The sequence below is a fragment of the Microtus ochrogaster genome, chromosome 16 (genome assembly GCF_000317375.1).
Source record: "Microtus ochrogaster isolate Prairie Vole_2 chromosome 16, MicOch1.0, whole genome shotgun sequence".
Lineage (NCBI taxonomy): Eukaryota > Metazoa > Chordata > Mammalia > Rodentia > Cricetidae > Microtus > Microtus ochrogaster.
In genome coordinates this window covers 7,575,175-7,598,897 of record NC_022018.1, presented here as the reverse complement: position 1 = coordinate 7,598,897, position 23,723 = coordinate 7,575,175, and the positions used below count along the sequence as shown (strand labels likewise).

The 23,723-nt window shown below is 42.5% G+C and overlaps 2 protein-coding genes across 6 annotated transcripts in view; both read right to left on the bottom strand.

Moving 5' to 3' along the window:
- The window catches only part of Dync2li1 (dynein cytoplasmic 2 light intermediate chain 1), a 32,053-nt gene extending 18,152 nt beyond the window's left edge, over window positions 1-13,901 (bottom strand). Inside the window, exons 1-5 of one of the 4 annotated variants that reach the window (XM_005354683.1) lie at window positions 13,768-13,901; window positions 11,773-11,890; window positions 8,954-8,988; window positions 7,166-7,235; window positions 2,147-2,235 (exon numbers count right to left, since the gene is read on the bottom strand). In XM_005354683.1, the coding sequence (XP_005354740.1) occupies window positions 2,147-2,235; window positions 7,166-7,235; window positions 8,954-8,988; window positions 11,773-11,890; window positions 13,768-13,775 (320 nt within the window). In that variant the 5' untranslated portion in view covers window positions 13,776-13,901. Of the gene's footprint in view, window positions 1-2,146; window positions 2,236-7,165; window positions 7,236-8,953; window positions 8,989-11,772; window positions 11,891-12,956; window positions 13,377-13,767 lie in introns of those variants that run through there. The other 3 variants (XM_026783052.1, XM_026783050.1, XM_026783051.1) reach the window with 3 other exon arrangements.
- A 5,230-nt stretch (window positions 13,902-19,131) lies between these two features.
- The window catches only part of Plekhh2 (pleckstrin homology, MyTH4 and FERM domain containing H2), a 110,776-nt gene continuing 106,184 nt past the window's right edge, over window positions 19,132-23,723 (bottom strand). Inside the window, exons 28-30 of one of the 2 annotated variants that reach the window (XR_003377581.1) lie at window positions 23,302-23,436; window positions 20,508-21,819; window positions 19,132-19,409 (exon numbers count right to left, since the gene is read on the bottom strand). Coding sequence is in view for 1 of the 2 variants with exons in the window: in XM_005354681.3 (XP_005354738.1) it covers window positions 21,634-21,819; window positions 23,302-23,436 (321 nt within the window). In the remaining variant the exon portion in view is untranslated. Of the gene's footprint in view, window positions 21,820-23,301; window positions 23,437-23,723 lie in introns of both variants that reach the window. The other variant, XM_005354681.3, reaches the window with a different exon arrangement.

Below are 23,723 nucleotides of genomic sequence, written 5' to 3'. Positions count from 1 at the left end.
ATGTGAAATTCTGTGCATAGGACAGGCACCTGCAATCCCAGTGCTGGAGAGCAGAGACGGAGACTCCCTGGGGCTCACTGACTAACCCCGCTACTGTGGATGAGCTCCAGGTTCAGCAAGAGACTCTGTCTCAAAAAAATGAAATAATGTGAAAAATTATTAAGAAGGCCCCCTATAGTGACCTTTGACTTCCATGTATAGACACACACACACACACACACACACACACACACACACACACACACACAGTAAAAATAGTTATGCTTTTAATCCCAGTACTTGGAAGGCAGAGTCAAGTGAGTTTGAAGCTAACTGGGCTATACTGCCAGACCGTGTTTCAAAATAAAAGAGAATAAACTATATTTTACTAAAAGGAAGAAATCACTGGATGAGTTGAGTCAGTCTGACCAGTATTCCGCTAGCTCTGGAAAAGCATTTGTCTGTAAAGAAGACACCAGCCCAAGGTTCTTCAGGCCTGAGTGGAACAAATGGTTGCCTGGCCCTTGAGTTTGGCTCAGTAACAGCAATGGTTTGGGTTAACTTCTGATGAGAAAGATCTTCACATTTAGTTTTTGTTCTTGGCTAAGATCTGCTGTGTAACCATCCTTCTGTACACTGTGAAGATGCACTGTTCTCACTGGTTTAATCAAGAGCTAACTGGTCAACAGCTAGGCAGGGAGAGGTCAGGGGGAGAGCCAGACTGAGAGAATACTTGGAGAAGAAACGCAGAGTCACCAGCTAGACACAGAGGAAACTGGATGTGCAGAAGATGACGCCAGAAGCCATGCCACGTGGCAGCAGGTAAATTAATAAATATGGGTTAATCTGAGTCGGGAGAGCTAGTTAATAACAAGCTGAAGCTATCCACTGAGCATCTATAATTAATAATAAGTCTCTGTGTGGTTATTTGGGAGTTGGCTTGTGGGACAGAAAAATTCTGCCTACAAAAATCAATTCTTAGTAACACTGAAATAAAATTTCCACGTCTGATATGGCGAATGTGTGGGAGTGTCTGTGGGTGTGCCGTTTACCCCTCAGTTTCAGTTCTTAAAAGCCAGTATCAAGAACAACAACAATGAAAGCTAGGCAGGGGGCTGGAGAGATGGCTCAGTGGTTATGAGCACTGCTCTTCCAGAGGACCAGGTTAACTCCCAGTACCCACATGGCAGCCAACAACTGGCCGTAACTCCAGGATCAGACATCCTCACACAGATACATGCAGGCAAAACACCAATGCACATTAAAAAAAAGAAAAAAAGAAAAGTGAAGTAGTGATGGTACGCACCTTTAATCCCAGCACTCAGGAGGCAGAGGCAGGAGGATTTCTGGATTGAAGGCCAGCCTAGTCTACAGAGCAAGTTCTAGGACAGCCAGGGCTACAGAAAGACCCTGTCTCAAAAAAACAAAGACAAAAACAAAACAAAACAATCAAATGGATGCCAGTAGAGAGATCTCTCCTCTCCAACACAGTAAAGCTTAGTAATACTGAAGTTGGATGAAATTTATGCCCTGGCAAGGCTGAAGCATGCATGGCAGCCCACATATGGCAGTTCTGTTGACCTTGCTCATATTGGATTTAATGGTCTAAGCTGATGAGGATGACTGATTAGGTTTCTTCCTCAAGAGGATACTGGGTTTCTCATTACAGATGGTTGTGAGCCACCATGTGGTTGCTGGGAACTGAACTCAAGGCCTCTGGAAGAGCAGCCAGTGCTCTTCACTGCCGAGTTATCTCTCAAGCACTTGGTTCAGTAATACTACTGCACACTAAACTCCATGGGAAACTGACAACAGCCAGACGAAGAAAAGCCCCAGAGCTGGGTTAACTCACACCAAGAGTGGAAAGAATTAAACTTTTCATATTTAGCTTTGAAAATGAATTCATCACCCAAATACTACTTGACAGTTTTCCTTGCCAGCAGGCCTGTAAAGTACATTGCAGGCAGGAAAGCACCTCACTCAGCCCCAGCCAGAACCCTGAGTCTTTCCAGACTTCTCAAGAAGCATTACAGTCTAAAATCATAGAAAGAAAGGGCGGCAACCTCCAGACAATAAAAAAAAAAAAAAAAAACTGCCTCCAAAATGAAGACCCAGGAAAGCCTGGGCACACGTGCGTCCCACAGGACACCTGTGAACGTCCACTTACCTCAAGGTGTCACATGTGATTGGTATGCTTATTAGGTCCAATAAAGAGGTTCCTCCACCCAGTTCCCAAAAGTGGGCAATGTCTTTTGGCTGAAAGAAAATAGAGTTTAAATAATAATTAATTTTAAACTTTTGAATGTTTTTTAGACATTATTAGCACCTACCAATAATAATTATAGATATAAAATATTCACCCTCAACTAACCCTTTCTTCTTACTTGAAACATTCGTTTTCCTTCCTCTCTTCCATATCTTGAAATGTATCAAATGCATCTCACAAACAAAGCTCAGCCACCAGGAATATGCTCTCTGCTCACTTTATAAATATTATTATCACATGAAATAGACACGTAAACAAATTTAAGTATTTATTTTGTGTATATGAGTGCTCTATATGCATGGATTCCTTTATGCCAGAAGAAGGCATCAGATCTCATTACAGATGGCTGTGAGCCACCATGTGAGTACTGGGAACTGAACTCAGGACCTCTGGAAGAGCAGCCAATGTTCTTAACTGATGAACCATCTCTCCAGCCTAGAAAATTTAAGTAACACATTTAAGATTCTGGGGTTCCAGATAAACATAAAGCAGTGAAATAGAACATTTGGATTAGAAATATAGACGCTCAGAAGTGGACAAGGTGTGCAGGTAAGCCCTGAGAAATGGGGGACAAGGCAGTGAGAGCCCAGAAGTGCAGCAGGAGACGGGGATGAGCTAGTCTTGCTTTGCAGTTTGGAGGATCCTTTAGCTAGGAGGGTCTTATGGGCCAGGCAGCCATGTGGTTTGGAACAATCTGACCCGAGACCACCTCTCAGGACTGTTCATTGGGGCGTTTCTCCTGCTGCCCACTCTCAGGCTGATGCTCAAGGCCTCTGTACTAGGAGCTGACAAAGTGTTTCCATCTAAAACTCATAGTGAAACATTTAACCCAACCAAATGTGGAGCTCTGCGAATAAATACAGAAAATTCCCTGCTGTGGCCCAATTAGAGGAAAAGCTGGTAAACCCGGTCACGTGGGTTCTCAGGTACCTGCTGTTATGAACTAGAACGGGCAGGAGGCAGCAAAGCAAGTTTTAGATGAGTATACATTATTTTCCTTTTCGGGGACAAATTCTTATCTGTAAAGTAATTGTACAATGTTGCTGCTGTCGACATTTGAGTCACTGATGTTTGTGGAATGAATCGTTCTTCACAGGAAAACCTCTCAGGTCACACTGTGACAAAGGAGGGTTTATAGGCTTCTCGAAAGCCGAGCTTGTGAGAGCTCTTTCACATTTCCCACACCATGAACCATCTGAATCGCAAAACCGAAATCCTCCTGCATCGCAGTAAGTTATCTTTTCTTTTCTTTTTAATTTCTCAGTTTTAACAACCAACTTTCATTGGTGGATCCAGGAAGCACTAACAGGCTTTTAAAATTCTTGACACATTTACATCTGCCATCTAATCCTCTTTCTTTTTTCTTTTGTGATACAGGGTCTCCCTATGCAGTCCTGGCTGGACTGGAAATTGCTGACATTGCACTCACAAAGTTCCACCAGATTCCACCTCCCGACTACTGGGACCATGGGTATGTGCTACCAAATTTGGTCATTCTTTAATACATTATCTAATAAACATTTGAACTAGATCATTCTATACAAATGTGTCTTTGTATGGGAATAGTAGGACTTTCTATTCGAGATGGTTCTTCCACACACTTAAATTTAAGAAATGACCCCCTCTGGTTCTGAGACTTCCAAAAGCAATTCTACTTAGGAATGTCTGTCCCCATACCATATACTATTCTAAGTTCTTCCTCTGTGCTGAACCACTTCCGACATCCTCTGCACAGACACTAAAACAGATGAAAATAGGAATAGTCTCATGGCCTGTAGTCTCCAATAGCACTACCAACTTTTAGATTCGTCTTGTTCCCAAAATGCTATGGATTAGACTCATGGACTAAAGAATGTTAGTCAAATCCTCTACCACTGAGCTACAGTTTCACACTATACTTTTAAAAAAACACCAGCAATTTAGATTTTGAACAGTATATTTTCACAAATATTCCACAGTCAAGCCCCATATTTTTAGAGGAACCAAGAGTAACTCCTAAAATAGATCCGGTGATTCAGTCACAGCTGTAATGCCAGCCCTCAGGAGCTTTGAGGGATTGTGAGTTCAAAGCCATTTAGGAGTACATAGTGAGCTCCAGATCAGCTTGGGTGTATAAGAAGAACTTGTCTGTGAACTAAAACAGAACCTCCAGGTGATGGAGAGAGGACTTGGTGACTAAAGGTGCTTATTGCTCTTGCAGAAGACCCTGGTTCTGTCCCAAGCATTACTACCGGGCAGCCCTCAACTGGCTGTAACTCCAGCTCTAGACAATCCAATGCCTTCTTCTGGCTTCTGTGGTCACCTGACTCTGTGCAAACACTCACACAAAGATACACATGCAAATACATAATTTAAAAAATACACTTTGGAGTTACCATGCAATATGTGTGTGAGTGTGTGTGTGTGTGTGTTTGTGCACGCACATATGCATAGGTGGTGTCCTTCTGTATATGTGTTGCTTTTATTGGTTAATAAAGAAGCTGCTTTTTTCCAATGGCTTAACAGAATATAGCAAGGCTGGAAGAGATATATAGTGAGAGAGTAGGCGAAGTCAAGGAGAAGCCATGTAGCCAGCACAGGAGACAAATGCCTCCGCTGGAGCCCGCCAAAACTTTGCTCATAGGCCATGACCTAGTGGGGATGCACAGATTAATGAAGATGGGTTAGTTTAGGATATGAGAGCTAGCTAGAAATACGCTTAAGCTATTGGCCAAACAGTACTGCAAATAATATAGTTTCTGTGTGATTACTTCGAGTCAGGGTGGCCAAGAAACGAACTAGTGTCCTTTGCCTACAGGTAGGGGGGCAAATTCCACTAGAGATCACATGCAGCCAAGTAAAACCTCCAACATCTGGAATGGGTTACCTTTCTGTTAAATTGCTGGCCAACGGGATTCCATAGATTTCCCCCACCTCTCTCAAACATCACAGGCTATTACAATGCTATTGTTTACCCTCCAAAAACAGATGGTAAAGCCCTACTGATGAAGACATCACTTACTTACGTCATTGAACATGGAGAAGTTGAGCTCACACACAGCTATAAGCTTCACATCTGCTGATTAGCATTCATAGTATCAGGAGGTACTTTGCATGATAGCACAGGAGAAAAGTAAACATTAATATCACCTAGCTACAAACTCTGTAGCAGTGACCTGTCTGCAAGATATACTTTGCAAAACTGGCACAAAAGTTATGGGAGCGCCGGGCAGTGGTGGCGCACGCCTTTAATCCCAGCACTTGGGAGGCAGAGGCAGGCGGATCTCTGTGAGTTCGAGGCCAGCCTGGTCTACAAGAGCTAGTTCCAGGACAGGAACCAAAAAGCTACAGAGAAACCCTGTCTCGAAAAATCCAAAAAAAAAAAAAAAAAAGTTATGGGAGCAACCAGCCACTTTTTGATTAGATTTAAGACCCATCCCATGAGATGCAACCTGCGTCTGACACTGTTAATGAGGTCAAGAACCTGAGTCTAGCCAGGTTATGGGCCTAGAGACAAACCTACTACTATTATTCTTCTAAATGAACATAGCAATAAAATGACAACGGCTATACCCATGGATCAGTGCACTGCTCAAGTCTCATCAGAGAAGCTTCTGGCAGTAAATGGTGAGTAACACAAGGACCCACAACTGGACACTGTAGAGAGTGACAGACCTTGGGGCATTCGTCCCTAATGGACGTCTTTATCAAATCCCTGCCCTCAGGACTCGGGGATCTATGTGGAAGGGGAGACGGGAAGATTGTTAAGAGTCAGAAGTGGTGGATGAGCCCCAGGAAATAACGTCTTCCCTACACAACAGGGCTGTTGTTTATAACACTTATAAACTCACAGAGACTGTGAGAATGTACAAGCGATGCATAATATTAAGCTAGATAAAATCCTGGCACAGAGAAGGGGAAGCAGGCACCAAGTTCTTAAGCAAGAAACTTTGAAATTGATACTTGCTGAGAGAGGGAAGATCAGTTTTCCCCAATGGAGTGCCACTGGGTGTACCAACCACACTCCAAGGCAGGCCCCGCGTGCAGGGTGACGAGTTGGCAAATACAGAATGATTCCACGCTTTGCTTTTCTGTGTGCTTTGGTCCTTATTGTTTGGTGGGTTTTTGTTATGTTTTTATCTTTTTTGTTTTGTTTACTTGGGATTTTCCCTCTTTTCAAAGAGAGAAAGAATATAAAGATGAGTGAGTAGAGTGGTGGAAAGGATCTGGGGGGATGTGGAGGAGGGGAAAGTATGTTCAAAATATATTGTATGACCAATCTAAAAAACAACTAAAAGTTACAAAAATGGAGATATCAATAATGTTATTTTCATTTGAAAAATAGAAAAGGTTTCATCTATATAATTACTATAAGTATGCAAAGAACCCTATATCACTAAATTTCAAAGAAATCTAATTTCATGCTGAGCCTGTTGTCACATGCTTATAATTTCAACAATACCCAGAAAGTTGAGAAAGAAGGATTGCAAATGTAGGGATGCAGGGTCATCTAGGCTACAGAGAGAGTTTTAGGCCAGCCTGAGATACATAAGATCAGATATATATATACACACACACACACATATATATATACACACACACATATATATACACACATATATATATATACACACATATACATATATATCCCAGAACAAAAGTATCATATAAACAAGGAACTCAAGATATTAAGTTGGCATAATTAGGTCAAAGAACTGTACAAAAGTTGTGAATAAACCTTTTTCAATACTTTATAGGATACAACAGGGAAAGTGAAAATGTTTTCACAGGTTAGGTAAGCTTCCCATCAGCAGAAGGTTCAACAGCACACATCTACGACATGCACCATTGGCATGTCTATTTTTTGCAGATCACACAAAGCCATCTCAATATCATGGCTTCCCATCTAAGGCAGGAGATATGACTTTGAGTTGAACTCACTGTGTTGTGCCCCTTTGTTCTTCTTCCGTAAGTATATTCCAAAGCTAAGGTTGGCTTTGCCGGCTCATCCCTGTACAACAAAGGCAGAATTATTACCGTGATGGTGGAACAGGTTTCTTATGCTATCATCCTACTGTTTGTACTTCGCTTAAACACTTTGTTAGTAAAGAGGGGACCCTGAATACCAGCACTGAGGTACACTTATAAAGGTGTTATTCCACACAGCCCAAATAAGCCCTTCAAAACCACCATAGAGGTTTTAGTGGCATGTGCACAAGCCAGTGGAAAAGTGGTAGCTGGCAGCATCAAGGGCCACGCTGGGTCACCAGCTCTCTGAATCCAGGTCATGTGGGAAATACCGACTTGTTTGCTCAGGCTCAGTGTCAACTGGTAAGGACACCAAGGGAAGACTTTTATGTAGTTCTTTATTTTAAATTTCAACCCAAATATGAACAATGGCATAAAAGCAACAAACAACTTAAAAAATATTCAAATTATTTAGTAAATTATTCATGCAAGTTTAAATTGTTTGGTAAGCAATTATATGCTATGTATTTATTTTTAATTTGGTAAGAAACACATGAAGTAAATTTTACTGTTATAACCATTGTAAGTGTGCATCTCATAGTATGAAGCATATTCATTCACATCGCTGGGCAAACAACCCTCATGACTTCTCAGCCTGTAAAACTGCAACTCCACATACATTAAACCACATACATGTCCCTTCCAGTCCCTGGCTACTGCTGTCCTCCTTGTTTCTGCTTCTGTGGGATTAACTGCTCTGAGTATCTCATACAAAAGGAACCAGAAAGTTTTGTGTGTTTCGTGATTGGCTGATTTCACTTAGCATAGTAACCTCAAAGTTCACCTACATTGTAAAATATGACAATTTATTTCCCTTTTTAAATTAAAGATTTACTTATTTTATGGATGAATGTGGGCCTACATGCATGTATGTGCACCATGCACACGTCAGGTGCTGTGGAGGCCAGGAGGAGCTGGTTCCTTTGAGTCACAGATACCACGTGGGTGCAACTCCGGGTTCTCTGCAAGAGCAGCATGTGCTGTCCAGTGCCGGAGTTCTTTCCTTTTTGAGCCTGAATAATATTGTATTTAGTTTTAACTTGAAGAACAAAAACCACAAGTTTAAGATTTGTGATTTGTATATTTCTAAGTGTTGAATATTTTGAACTTTATCTTGGCAGATATCATTCTCAGGATATACACCAAGTATTATTTGGCTATATTTCCTTAAAAACATAAGTCTTTCAGGAAGCAAGAAGCTTCCCCTAAGGCAAAATGTCTAACACAGTCAACCCACAATTTGAAAGATCATTGTATATCTGGGTATACTTCCAGAGAGGGCTGAAATGAACTATTTTAATTCAATGTTGCAGTTGTACTTTATCTTAAACTAATGCTACACTGCATGATTTATTATAAAAACACCGATTACAATCTTTGTTCATTCAGGCATAGATTAGGCACAATAAAAAGAACTTAAATACCAAGGCAGCACAGCCCCAAAGAACATAAGCACTACTGGAGGTTGGAGATGGTGGTAACACTTCTCTTTCAAACAGGAAATCTAGTATCAACCCCATATTGTTCGGGTTCTTCTTAGTCTTATCTTTAAAGGCGCTCTTAAAGGTTGTATTTGAGACTGAGAATTAAATACTTAGAATCTCAAAACTGCTCTCCTTCCATATCTTTTGGGGCTAAGGTGCTCTGCTGCAGCTGGAACAAGCGTGATTGCTGTCTAACAAAGGCTGACATAACACTCACCTGTCAAGACACCTTAGAATAATAGTAGTCTTTCCCTAGAAATTAAACAGAAAGGATCCCACGTTATTGTCGCCTACATGCAAAATTTTATTAGTGTTCGTAACTGTGGCCCAAAATAGCTTCTTAAATCACTTGAGTGATAAATTACCTGGAAACTAAAAACTAGAAACTTTCAGAATTACTTGAAAGTTTGATGTGTAGGAAAAGTGAACTGTCGACTTTCCATCACAATCTAACCACACCGCTATTATGATTATAAAGTCCCGCAGATGACAGGAATTAGCCGATCACATCTCACTCTAGGGGTCACCTGACAGCTGTCTTAAACTTTCTCTTTACTCGGCAGTGCTAATTACTGGTTAGGCTGATTGCTGTATTCTAAAATCTCTCCGTCCCAGTTGTTGAAGCGGAAATGAAGGGAGAGGAAAACATACAAATACAAGATGCGCTGTAGGTAGGCGCAGAGCCAATGGTGCACACACTCTGTTGAAGTGCCTTGTTTTCATCCAGAGACTTCCTTTTTAGGAGTCAGTAAATGTGGGCTTTAGACACTAGCCATGAAGCTTAACCCACACCCTCCTCAGAGGCTGGTAGGCTGGTTCAGTGAAAACGACTGAAGGACTCCTTGAAGGAAGAGATGTGAAAGGCTCAGCAGGACAGGCCCACTGCAGGAAGTCTCTGGGTGTCAAGGAAAAGTTTGGAAAACCCTAGGTTGCTAAAAAGACAGACTATTTTACTATATTTCTCTCTCTCTCTCTAATATATATATATATATATATATATGTATATACACATATATTTAAATATTTATTTATCTATCATAAAAGGCTACATTTTTTTTTAGACCAAAAAGATGGTAATAAGTCATTCCAGATAATATGTGCAACCAGATCAAGTGAACTCTTTGTGAGGAGATAACTGGAATACCATAAGCAACATGCACTGATGAAGTATGGCTGGTGTGATACAAAACTGAAGCACTAGAAACCTTGATAACAAACAAACTGATTACGGCAATCCACACAAGGAATATGCAGCTATCAGGTATGGCAATGTAAAAATACATTTACATGATAAGAGGTCAATTCTGAAATGCCTTTTCCTGCTTCCTTTATACATGTATGCTTATGTCTACACACGTACACATGCACACATTGATGGACATTATGCTCCAAGTGTTTCTAACTGACAGTCTAACTGACAGGTCTGCAGTTTTCTCTTATGTCTGCTACATGTCACTTCCATGGCTTTCTCTTGAACCTTTTCACATCTAGGAACAGCATGACTTCCAAATCACAGATGCGGAAGCATATTTTTCAGCCTCTTCTCAAGAAATCCCAACAGTCTCCTCCACCTCAGGAAAGGTCTAAAAAAACCTGCTGACCCCGACGTTTGTCTTCTGCTGGGCCCCTCCTACTTCCACCACCCTTTCCCACCCTAAAGTCAGCAGTTCACTGCAATCACTCTTGCAAATATCAATGGCTTCCCCATCTGCAAACACCTGTCCTAGAGAAACTCAACCATCTTTTAAAGGAGTAACATGCCAGCACGGGTAAACCACAGGCCTAGTGGCAATACACAAATTATTTATCTTTGCACATTAATAGTTCAAATTGTATATAAATTTATATCCAGTTTATTTCAATTCACATTATTTTCTTCCAAAACTCCTAACTTTTTTCTTTCAAACCTTACCTTATTTTTATTATTATTTTTATGTGGTGGGAGTTTTGCCTATGTGTAGGTCTGTGCACAATGTGTACTGCTGGTGTCTGAGGGAGCCAGAAGAAGGTTTCGGAACCCGTGGGACTGGAGTAACAGCCAGTTGTGAGCTGTCATTGGATGATAGAACCCAATGTCAAGCCCAGGACCTCTGGAAGAGCAGCCAGTGCTCTAAACTGTTGAGCTATCTCTCCAGCCCCAACTTTTTTCTTATTATATAATTGTTTGTGCCAATAAATATAATTTCTAACAATAATAGAGATTAAAAACCCCACCTGAGGATATCTAGTGTCTTGGAGATATTTCTGAGGAGATGCTGAGACACATCAGGCTGCTCACTGAACATGTTGCCCCACTGGTTCAGACCTTTGTTTCTGGAAGTTTCCTAGTTTTTCAGTACCCTTACGTAGAAGCATGAGACACGGAGAATGAATAGTAACATGAACTCCAAGTAGAACAGAGCGTGATGCTAATGGATTCCAGCATCCAACAGCTCTCAAGCCAATGCTACATGGATTCCAGCACCCGGCAGCTTGCAAGTCTTGGCCTTTCGTGGACAGTGTCACTAGCAGCCTTTGCACACAGGAATTCTGTGTGTGGACATGATCCATCTGTTCTCACTGTGTGGCTACAACCCACACTTTTAGTACATGTAGCCAAGTGACCTTACAGAGAGTGGGGACTACCATCTCATTTCCCCCACATTCTGAAACAACTAAGTCTTTGATAAACATCACTAACACAATTCGATTATTTCTTCATAGAGATTCCTAAAAGTAAAGTCACAGAGTTCACAGTGTGAATGCTGTTAAGACTGGCCTAATGACTTAGGGGTGGACTCAGACATTTAAGTGGAGCCTGGACTTTATATGCAATCAAAGCAGAAGATCTGAATACTTTGAGTTATGAAATAAAAATAGTTAAGGGTCTTTCTAACATTTTTTCACAGTCATAACTTTTCCTAGATCAATGACAAGCCCTTCCCAATTCAGTGAACATTCAGAGTTGAAAATATGTAGAATTAATCATAGCATTAAAGTAAAATTTGTTGCTGATTGCTAAATTATTTCAATAACTGAAAAATATTAAAGCATTACCCCATTTTTACTGCCAATGAAGAAAACCGATTTTTCTCCAATGTCAGCTCCATTCCCTTCACTTCCGTGACTTCTCTTTTTTTCCACTTCAGCTTTTGCAATTTCCCAGAGAGTTTCACTGCATAAGAGGTAGAAAAACAAAAGCCAGAGAAACAGAAGGAATTCTTAGAAATAGCTATTTCCAACAAAGAAACTTTATTTCAGTAAGATTTATAAAAATACTATTTCCTGGAAGTCAGTAACTAGGTAAAACCATGAAGGGTTTTTCTAGCACCCTTCACCTGGAAACGGTTGGTGAAGAACACTGAAGCTGATAAGCAGAGTGCCTATTTCCATTCCACTGCTGTGATAAAACACAAGACAGAGCAGGCTTACCTGCCCCACAGTTCCAGGAGCCATGGCAAGCAGGAAGCTCAAGGTAGCAGGAGCATGGCACAGCTAGTCCCCCCAACAGTCAAGAGTCAAATGCAAGCATGCAGACACGCATATTTGCCTTCTTGGGTACACTCGCTGGCCAGGAAGCTCCTGCGATCGCCTGACTTTAACCCCTCCTCAAATACCTGAGTTTACAGACACCTATCCTGTCCTTGCTTTTCACCAATCTCAGGTCCTCATGATTGAGCATCATGCACTTTATTCACCTCCCAGTCCTAAGTAAATATTTGTTGAGCAGCTAATACATGCAGGCCTTTGTGCTAATCAAGTCTGTTTCTTCCCCTCTGAAATGTCATTTTTTTTTTTTTTAAATCTGCTTTCAGGGCCATAGTGATTGTTACGCTGTCCCTGCTCATTTAGTTGTAGGCGCTGGCCTTTTAAACTACAAAAGTTATTGATGGTCTATAATTATTACTAGACAAGAACCAGAATCCGGGATGCTGACAGAGTTAAGTGGTAACATGCCTGCCTAACATGCATGAGTCTTTGGGTTCAATTCCCAGAATCCCCAAACAAAAAGGGAATGTTTTTAAAATGTCAAAACAGGAAAACAAAGTCAAATAGAAAACCCGAGATACTCAACTATTTTATTTCATGGGCCAGCCTCCAGGAACCCTGTCTCCATCTCTTGCTCTGTTTACACACCATCCCTCCAGAATGTGACTGTGTTTCTCAAGTACCCAGTAAAGGGAAAGAGTTCTTCCATCTGCCATGCTTCCCACAAACAAACAAACAAAAACGGTACCCACAGCTTCACTACGGTAATCAATGAGAAGGCGATGTAAAGCGGACACATTTCCAGTCCTGAACTTCATAAACAACCGCAGTTCACGCCAGAAGGGGGCGAAAGATCGCTGGCCCTCTACTCTACATCCTGGTAGGCCATTTGGTGGTTCAGGTACTTGAAAGGACCTTGTAGAGATGAAGAGTTCAAATGTATTTCACAAGCCATCAATACCTCCAACCCTCCGCCTTCAAGGAGGTGATGCACCTTCGCATCTGAAGTAAAGAAGTCAAGCTCCACGAGGTAGGGGACTCTGAGGAGGAGGCTTTGTGATCTGGTTCACCACTGCCTACCCTCCAGCCTGCAATTCAAGTGGCACTCAAGAAACATCTAGCCCGGTGGTGGTGGCTAACGCCTTTAATCCCAGCACTTGGGAGGCAGCGGCAGGAGAATCTCAGTGAGTTCAAGCCCAGCCTGGTCCACAAAGCGAGTTCCAGGACAGCCAGGGCTGTTACATAGAGAAACCCTGTTTAGAAAACAACAAAACGAAAAGGAAAAGAAAGTAACGTCTATGTAATCAGCGAAGGTTGGAGTTGATGAGCTTTCCTAGTCGTTTACTTTTCTACTTGTTTGTAATAGAATCCTCAAGCTCTAGGCCTATGGGATGTCCGGGGTGGGGTGCGTCGGCGCGGTAGGTACTGTTGCGGTCCAGGCCCACAATCTCCCACCCACAGCGCCAGGGCTGGGTACCTCCGCCGCACCCTCCCGTGCCCCTTCCATGTCCAGGTGGAAAAGAGGGGAGGCTATGAATGTCTCGCTGGCCGGTTCAGCAATACCTGGGCATGGTGACTGTGCAGCCCCAGATGTCCTGGGATCCGCGTGGAAAACAGTTCTGACCACTGCAGGCAGCGAGCTCCTACTTGGGCCTAAGAATGCCCGGGCTCCTTGGTTGCCATGACAGCGACGTGACGTCGTGCCGAAGAGAGGTCTCATGGGAAGTGTAGTTCTGTTTGCGTCTCAATTTACAGGATGTCAGAAGGAGTACGGTATGGTGAGGGTCCTCGTGCATCTGGAATCAAAACTTGAAAGTTTTTTTTCTTTCGTTTTGTTTTTATTTCTACTGAATGCCAGGTATATGCCAGGAGCCTTTGCTCTCTTGTCTTAACTTTTGTCCCCTCTCTATCTCCATGATTTGGGAGTAGAAACTGAAACAGTGTTGAATTGTTACCGAATAATTTACTAGACGAAGACAAACTCAGCAATTAAAATCAAAACAAGGCGTGCAACTTTTCCCATTTTCTGAACGTTTGGCTGCATGATGTTTTAGGAAGCAGTACATTATTTATTAAGAAGTCAATGAAGTGTGTGCCTTTCCTACATACTTAATACACTTTATGAAGGTGGATTATATTTGTTTGAACTTTGTGGGCTTTTTATAGACACCGCTCTTTATAGGAATCCCCACAAAATTATATAGACTATTTCCATACACAAAGCCTTGTGCCATACAGAGTAAGAAAACTCAGCCTTTAAAAAAGATGAACACAGATCACTGTGACCATAATTCAAGGTGATCAAACTATTGTAGAGGAGGTCCAGAAGTGGCCACACCTGAAGAACTTGTCGAAACATTCATGGCAGGTTTGGTATTTGACCTGTTCTGAATGTCGAATAGATCCAGGCCTAAGATCCCTGAATATTTGAAGGAAATTCTCTCCAACACTCTGCCTTTGGGCTGTTTTTATGGTGTGATGTTTAAGAAGGCGGGATTTGAAGTAAGATGAATTTAGAGTCAGTTCCTACTGTGTAAAGATTGAACTCAAGGCCTCCAGCAAGTCAGGCACATGCTTTACCCTGAGTTCCACCCTCCCTCAGCCCTGTTGACAGATTTGAACGAAGAGACATAAGGAGCATATTCCTGGAAATGAAGCAAACGTTGGTCAAAGAAAAGAGCACCCACTTCAGATAATGTCCTTGAGAATAAACTCTGCCCAAAGGGTGGAGCATTGTGGAGCTAGGAAAGCAAAGGCTGTGATTGCACCATTAGAAGGGGCTAAAATGAAAGTGGTCCAGTAAAGGAAGGATGGTTTCAAAACAGGCTGATACATCGCTCTCTGAACTGGCCTCCATATTCTGGTGCTAGCTAGCCGGTGGCTTGGAAACCGCCGTTATTGTGATGACTTGGGTTCAGGTGCTTAGAATCCCCGTGTTTTGCTGAGGAAGCCAGGTTGGTATTGATAACAACAGTGACAGCTAACATCGTTTACCGAGTATTAGGGTTTGCTAGGGATGGCACCACTAGCACTTCAAGACTGTAACTGTTTTGAGTACCTGGGATTGATCGGTGGTTGGAGGAGGGAGTCTGTGAACCAGAAGATCTGGGGTGATCTGTATGGCACAAATAATAAAAACCCTGAGACAGATATTGGGGTTCAACCTAAAGATCAGAAAAGCAAAGTAGCCAACCACTAGGGAGACCTTTAACTTCTACCAAATCTTCAGAGAGAAGGGGCAAGATCCTGTCTCCACGAATCCTCAGACTCCACACTCCAGTAAGATCCTGTCTCTTCTTCTAGAGGAATACCTCTCTCCACCCAGCCATATCACTCCTGTCTCCACCTCCCGAGTGCTGGGATTAAAGGTGTGTGATTCCCGGGTGCTGGGATCACTTTTATGTGAGCTCTTTTTCTCTTTTAGACAGATTCAATCTTGTGTAGCCCAGGATGGCCTAGAACTAACAGAGATCCATCTGCCTCTGTCTCCCAAGTCCTGGGATGAAGGTGTGTGCCACCACTCCCTGGCCTGTATGACTGACTAGTACGGCTGCTTTGCCCTCTGATCTTCAGGCAAGCTTTATTTATTAAAACACCAATACTATAACACTATAGATCTGTCCAGGCCCTGATCACCAACATTAGTTCAAGGTGGATTCAGTTGACCTGATGGACGACTAAGTTCTCTTTTCCTCCTTTACTTGTCCAGAGGATTCATACTTGACCTTCCTGTCCTTAAGTCATCTCTGTATGTTAGTTTTCTTTTAGAATAAGCACCATGACCAAGGCAACTTGCAGAAGAACGAGTTTATTTTGGCTTACAGTCCCAGAGGGGTAGAGTCCACACTGGCAGGAGAAGCAACAGCAGCAGGAGGGGCAGTAGAAACAGAAAACAAAGAGCTCACACCTTGCACTGAAAGCCAAGCAGAAAGCATGAGCTAGGAGTGGTGGGAGTCCTTAAATTCTCCATGCCTGCTCTCAGAGCCGTTCTTCCTCCACCGAGCCTGCTCTCAGCCACTCTTCCTCCACCGAGCCTGCACCTCCTAAACCTTCCCAAACAGTGCTACTTGCCTACTGGGCACCAAATAAATGCCCAAGACCATGGACAACATCTCTTTTTTAAACCACCACAATAACAAAGTGTACTGGTTAGATTTTTTAGCAACTTGATAGACGCTAGACTCATCTATAAGGGGGGAACCTTAGTTGAAGGATTGTCTTCATCAGATGAACACACAGACGAGTCTGTAGAGGGTATTTTCTTGATTAATTATTGATTTGAGAGGACCCAGCCCACCGTGGGTAGTGTCATCCTCAGGCAGGTGGTACTCGGTGGTATAAGAAAACAAACTGAGCAAGCCATGGGGAGCAAGCCAGTATGCTGCATTCCTCTGTGGTCTCTGCTTCATTTTCTGCCTCCAGGTTCCTTTCCTACTTGAGCTCCTGGCTTGACTTCCATCAGTGGTGGGCAGTAATTTGGACATATAATTCAAACAAACCCATTCCTCCCCAAGTTGCTTTTTGGTCATGGTTTTATCACAATAATAGAAAGTAAGATAAAACAAAAACATTTGAGCCCCTTTCTACACCACTTCAAGAAGGCTTAAGGATTTCACAGTTTCTGGTGACAGAGGAACAAGCTCTATACGGCCTACTGCATGGTATGGTGGCTCAGAAGGCTACAGGCACATGTGGAAACTGGCTGGAGAGTTATGAACCGTCTGGAAGCATAGAAAGCACCTGTAGAGCTGAGGCGGAAGCTCACTTTCGGCAGGTAGGCTGGACTGCTGTGAAGGATCTTGTTGTCTGAGTTTGCCTCTCTAGGTTATGACGAACCACCTAAGATTTTACAAGGGCCATGATTTGACGGGTCCTGTGTTTCAGTGAGGTGATTTTGTGCAGCTGTGTAGAAGGTTTGGGAGCCTGGACGATGACCATATGGAGACTATTAACAACAGCCAGGAAAGTGACAGAGTTTTTGTATCTTCCCCCTGTGTTTTTCAACATTTCTTGCAGGAAAAGAAATAGCATATGGGAGAAAAAAAGAGAGAACAGGAGATAGGGCTCAGGGCTAGAATTCTGTTGAGCATGTGAAAAGCCTTGCAGTAAGTCCCTAGCACTTGAGAAAAAGAGAAAGAAAAAAAAATAGAAAAGAAAAGCAGGAAAGAAGATTGGGAAATGTTTATCCCAGAAGAAATAAACATTCAACATTTTGATGTCTTTCCTCAAATTCTTGGACTTAACGCTGTACTGTGGTTAGAATCTTGGTTTTAAGCATGTATTCCCATATATAAAGTTATAAAGTCATCAGAACAAGACATGCTGGCCGCACATTATTCTACCAGGCAGATTCGTTTTCATAATTTGGCATTCATCCAATGCTGAGTTGGCTTGGCATTAACTTGAAATATGAATTGGGTTAAGCAGAGACATTTCTTGGGATTTTTAAAATTATGATTGGAAAAAGCAGGTCATTCCCTTTAGGAGACAATTACCATATGTTCTGCTAAACGTAGTTTAAGAATGTGAAGCAGATACACTGATATGAACAGACAGTCCTGGTGCAAGTCTCCAGGGTTTTCCTGAGGCCTCTGTTCTTTTCTTATGACTTCATTTAGTTATTTGAGGCTTCCTAGGATCTTTGTAATGAAGATAAGGTAAGTGAATTTTCTCATCGCTTTCTGAATTAATTCAAGTTGAATTTTAGAAATTTACCTGAAACATCTCGGCTTTCCCAAGATCCAAGTCTATGCTCTACCAACTGTATTAGATAGCAGTAGCGGATGAGGGGGAAATCCTGTTGACCAGGTGCCGACAGGACAGAGGAAGAAAAGCAACTTCAGAGGAATGTGCATTTGAGCGAGCATCTGGAGGACCACCAGGGATCCCTGGGTAAGGTCAATAGTTACTGAACAGGGGCCACAGCATCAGTGCTGCTGACAGCCCCCTTTCCCAAGGGGCACTGTCACTATGTTCAACTTAGGGGAAGCTAACATTTGACAAATATGGCACAGTTTGGAGCAAGTGCCATCTCATCTCATGCCAGATTCCTGCTCTGGCCTATCGCCTTTGTCATAGAGCCCGCCTTCTAAGTTAAATGACCCGGAACATCTTGACACCACCTGACAACATGGAAACACCTAATGTCACTTCTAAATGTCCAAGTGTGAACTTAGCTTAATTTGGAGGGTTTTTTTTTTTGCTTGTTTATTTTGGTTTTTGTTTGTTTGTTTGTTTTTGAGACAGGGATTCTCTGTTGTAGCTCTGGCTGTCCCGGAACTCACTCTGTAGACAAGGCTGGCCTCCAACTCAGTGATTGGCCCGCCTCTGCCTCCTAAGTGCAGCATTTATAGAAGCGCACCACCCGTGACCTTTGGCCTTAACTTGGAATTTAAAGGAGGTAAAAGGTTTCTCTTCTGGTTGTAAACCCTTGCTTCTTTTAGGGAAGTGGGAACTGAGGGGAGGCGGAGCTTCTGTAGCAGAGAAGAGTCTGCACAGTTCCTTCCTGAGCCTCAGGGAACTCAGTCCCTCACAGCCTGAGCCTTAGCCCCTCAGAAATCAGTTTAGGGCTGGGCGGAGTACAGATTCTGTGGCAGCCCAGCGGCAGCCCACAGGGAACCTGGAGAAATACAGGTAGCTGTGATGGTCAGTTCTTCAGAATTATACTGCAATGCAACTAGGAGTTAAAATATGAACCTGGTCATATTTTTCTCTTTGGAAAACACTGGCAAACAATTGACTAAGAAAGATATTTTGGGACAAAGTCCCTTTGTAAGCCGTGGTTATCGTTTCTTGTAAATTGAGTTAAATTCATTTGTAAGGAATGGCAGCATCTGACTTTTAGGGCACACACACACACACACACACACTGCAGAACATTTTAAATTAGTTTTTAAGAACATAATCCATTGAACTCGCTTAAATGAAATAAAGAGTTTTATTGGGGAAACACAAATTTCTCTTTGCCTCTTCACATAGTCTGTATGCATCCATATGCACACGTATTAAAATTACAATTTGTCTAAACAGCTTCCTTTCACGTGAATGGAACAAAGCCACGCTGAAGACAGACTGAATGCAGGAGGCGGCGATAACTGCCCCTCCCTCCCCAGCACCTCAGCTGTGACAGCGAAAACATTAGGGATTTCTTGAAGATTAGTCAAGAGATAATGTTCAACATGGGTCTCGCAAATCATTTATTATGACTGAAAGGGAAGAAAAGGAAAGGTGAGAAATATTACAATTAACTATGAAACATTATTCTCTTGTAACCAATCCATAATAATATACTTGCGTTTAAAAAAAATGGCTAGATAAGTAATTTCCCAGGAAATAAAATTTTCACATCATTGGTTACAGAAAATTGACTTCTTTCCATCAAAATATTTTATTTCTGCTCTGTCAAAAACAAGCGTGAAGTCTAAGGCACCGTGGCTTAGGCTAAGCATTGGCTGCTTTGCAGTCTCAGGCTGGGCGTATGGGACTGCTCACCAGATGGTGAGGGAAATGTTGCCAAGAAGAGAGAGTTCTGCCCAGTCTCTGTAGCTTGCCTCCTAATGATTATTAAGCAGCTTTATGGGCACTCAAAAACACTATTTTACCCCAGTCAAAATCACTCAGAGAGTCACCCCAAAACCGTCAATCATTTATTCTAAAAAATGAATTGGTTGATTGAACGAGTGATTGTGGCTCACAAGATGGAAGGGGAAATTTAAAACCCCATTTCAATGGGGTTTTAATTTTATCTTTGTCTTTACCAAGATAATCCAATAGGACTCGAGCAGCGTGTGTCCTAACTTTGCTCCCAAGGGAAAAACATATTTTAAAGGTTCAGTGTGGGAACGGGACACTGCCACAGGAAGAAAGCAGCAGAGAGGAAAATTCAAGGGCTCTGCCAACAAATTAATTGGGCAGCTAGCATTTCCTCAAATTGGTTTAAAAAAATAATGGCACGCACAGTGATATATATGTCTAAAAATAAATACAAATATTCTACACATAAATAAAATTAGGTAGACTCGTGCTTATCACTATTACAGTTAGATATTTTTTATAATAGAATTTTCATATCTTATCACAGTTTCATTTTCTATCATGGATAATAATTCCATTTCTTTAACATAGCCTGGACTGTATTGGCCACCTATGTTGCTGTTTTGACTTAACTGTGAGATATATGTTCCTAGTGTGTTGAACACTTGCTCCCAGACAGTGATACCAGTTTGAAAGGTGGTAGAAATTTTTGAGAGTTGGAGCTTAATTAGAGGAAGTGAGTCACTGGGGACACGCTTTTGAAGGTGTACCTGTCCCCGGTCCCTTCTTGCTCTCTGCTTCCATCCATCATGAGGTGGAGAAACCTCGTACGTCACAAGCCCCGCCACCATGGGGTTCTTCTCAACTGCATGAGGCCGAGCAGCCAGGGACAGAACCCTCTGAAACAGCAAAAATAATCCTGTCTCCCTTGAGTAGTTTCTGTTAAGCGTTTTGCCACAGCAGTGGGATAACTATCAAACACGGGCATCTCATGACAACTTCGACTGAAAATTTACTTCCTTTGGCATAAGTATTTTCTATTAAAATTTACTCTAGAATTACTTTTAAACTCTAACCAGGAAAGACTGTGTGACAGACCGAGCTTTAAGGATCTCATTTGTTTCCAAAGATATAATAAATTCATAACAAAGCAAGGTCAGGTTGACCTAGCAGGAAACACAGTGAAATTGCAGGACACCCTTCCCGCGATCTCATGCTATCCTGGGAGGGCAGGGACGCCAGGACTCAGTACCTCATTTTGACTCCCACACTCCAGTGATGTGCAGAGGCCGCAGGATCCACACGTTCTAATGCCACAGAGGAGGCTCTGGTTAGCGATCGCCTGCCTTCTCATGCCATGACTCACAGACTCAGGAGATTTATTGCACTTACTCTAAGAATTTCCCCCCCTGCATAATGTTCCCACAGCTGATTCTCAAACTGACCCTCATTCTCTTCCAAGTACCACTTCATTTAGCTAAAGGCACATTTAATTATAGTACTTACATTTTTTGGCAGTGAGTTTTTCCAGATAGTCAACTGGTTTACCAAAAGAGAGTCTGGAATCTCCCTCTCAAAAGACTGCCAGGATATTTCAAAGCAAAAATGGGAAGGAAGCCTTATTGCACCATGTCTGATGGCCAAGAAGGGAGATGGGGTGGGATGGAGACAAATTCTAACCTACTGTGTCTAAGACACCATGAGTGTGTTGGCACATTTTACGATTCTGTTTTATTGTTATCTGAACATTTACGTCAGATAAGAAAGTGACCCATCACTGCTCGAGCCTGGAGGGGTGGTGTGCGCGCCGTGGCGGCAGTGTGTAAAACACTCGTCTGTGGGAGGATGCAGCCACTTTGTGGAGGATGAGTGAAGAAGGTTCAGGCTCAGCAGTTTTCAGAGTAAGGTGGGGCCTTTGGTGGGCCTGCTGTTCAACAGGAGGGGCTGGCTTCCGTTGGCCTTCGCTTGCGGTCCCTGGGTCCTGGCTGAGAGCAGCGCCGGGGCCGAGAGGTGGTGGAATGCTGCCTTTTGCTGGAAGAAGTTGTTGATGTAACTGGCGATCAGAAGGGTGATTTCAAGAATCTAAAATGAGAAAAACTGTCCTGTCAGGCTCCTGAGACAGTCTCTCCACTGTCCATGGGTAATTTTAGCCCCATTTGCTCAGCCCGCCACCATGCCCGGCTCGTTAGAGCAGCAGTTCGCAACTTGTGGGTCGCGACTCCTTTTGGGGGTCACATTAGCCTGCATATCAGATACCACAATTCCGTAACTGTAGCAGGATTACAGTTATGAAGCAGCATCAGGAAGAGAAGCACTGGTCTAGATCAAATGAGGTTTTTACATGCCTGGCACCATCAAGTTAGCAGCAAGAATGGATCTCCAAGCCCAGCCAAGCTAGGAAATGTGACGGTCAGCATTAAGAACGTTAGAGTATCATGCCAATCTATTAAAACTGAAACACTGAAGCTACTGTGATCTTTTGTACTCCGTGGCTACCTGCTCTCACTTAAAGCACAGAACTTGTCAGAAAAGATACCTATGACAAACCAAACAAATGGGGCTTGATAAATGGCTGGGAGGGTTAGGGTACGTCCTGCTGAGCCTGGGGTCTAGAGTTAGATCCCTAGGGCCCACGTTGGGGTGGAAGGAGAGAGCTACTCCCCAAGTTGTCCTGTGGCATGCACACAGAGACAAAAGCCAACATCATAAATAAATGTAATAAAACACCTTTTTAAGTAGAAAGTTTTAGGAAAAACAATTTCTCATCCTTTTTACTAAAATCAGATTTTTTTTTCAGTGCTGGGGCTTGAACCCCCAGGGCCTCACTCATGCTAAACAGAGACTCTGCCACAGGCTACAGCCTCGAACTGGATTTATGTGTTAGGATGTAATCTTTTCAAAAGTTGCCTTACTTAGAGATGCTTTGGTTTGTTAACTTTCACAAAGGCGCAAGTACATCTTAACTATCAAACTCAGCTCTTTAACAAGTCCATAAAACAAATAGCCCCAAGTAGGTTAAGACCATGCAAAGTAGCCCACAACAATTTCATAGCTCTTCACACACACTTTTTTGAGACGGGGATATTAAGTAGCCCAGGCTGCCCTGAACTTTCCCCTCCCGACCATACTCCTGAATGCAGACAGATGACCACTACTTTTGAAACTTCTTCACCAGCAATTGGCCCGTATTGGAAAATTTCAGTTAGTTCTGTTTTTTTTTTATTTTTGAATCAGGATCTCTTGGTAGCCCTGACTGTCTTAGAACATATTATGCAGACCAGGCTAGCTTCCAACTCACAGAGATCCACCTGCTTCTGCCTCTCAAGTGCTGGGATTAAAGGTGTGCACCACTATGCCTGGTTTATCACTTAGTTCTTGCTAAAAGAAGCAGGTTGTATCAAGCCATGTTAGCAAAACAAATTAGAACTCAGATCAAGTAAGCCATGAGTTATGCTGAGGGTTGCTTAAGCAAGTTCCCTTTCCATCCGCAACACCCTTTGTGTGAGAAGTGTCTTCCCAGGAAAGACCAGCCAGTTAAAGGCTGGCAGAAAGTGTTCCACTCACCTTGGGTTTTGCCATGGCAAAGAGTAACTTCTCCGTTGGTCTGTCTTTTGAATGAGTATTAATGACGACCATAAAATCGTCCTGATACCCTCCAAAGGTCATCAGGCTCCTGTACACATAGCTGACCATTAATCTCTTCAATGAAAAAAGAAAGGAACTGTTACAGGTGTTCACTCTCAAAGAAGACGAGAAAACGCTGATATTAATTATGGCAAATGCAAAAACAAAGCTCTAAGGTCAAATCTATTATGATTAATGTAAGTAACAGTCATACTATTTTATTTATTATACTAGTTTATTTAAGAATCATCGGCCTACACAATCAAGTATATATCTGACCCTGAAAAGCTCAAATTAGAAACGATGAACACCTATATTCACAGCACCAGGAGAAAATCTTTGGTACTATGGCTTTTTTTTTT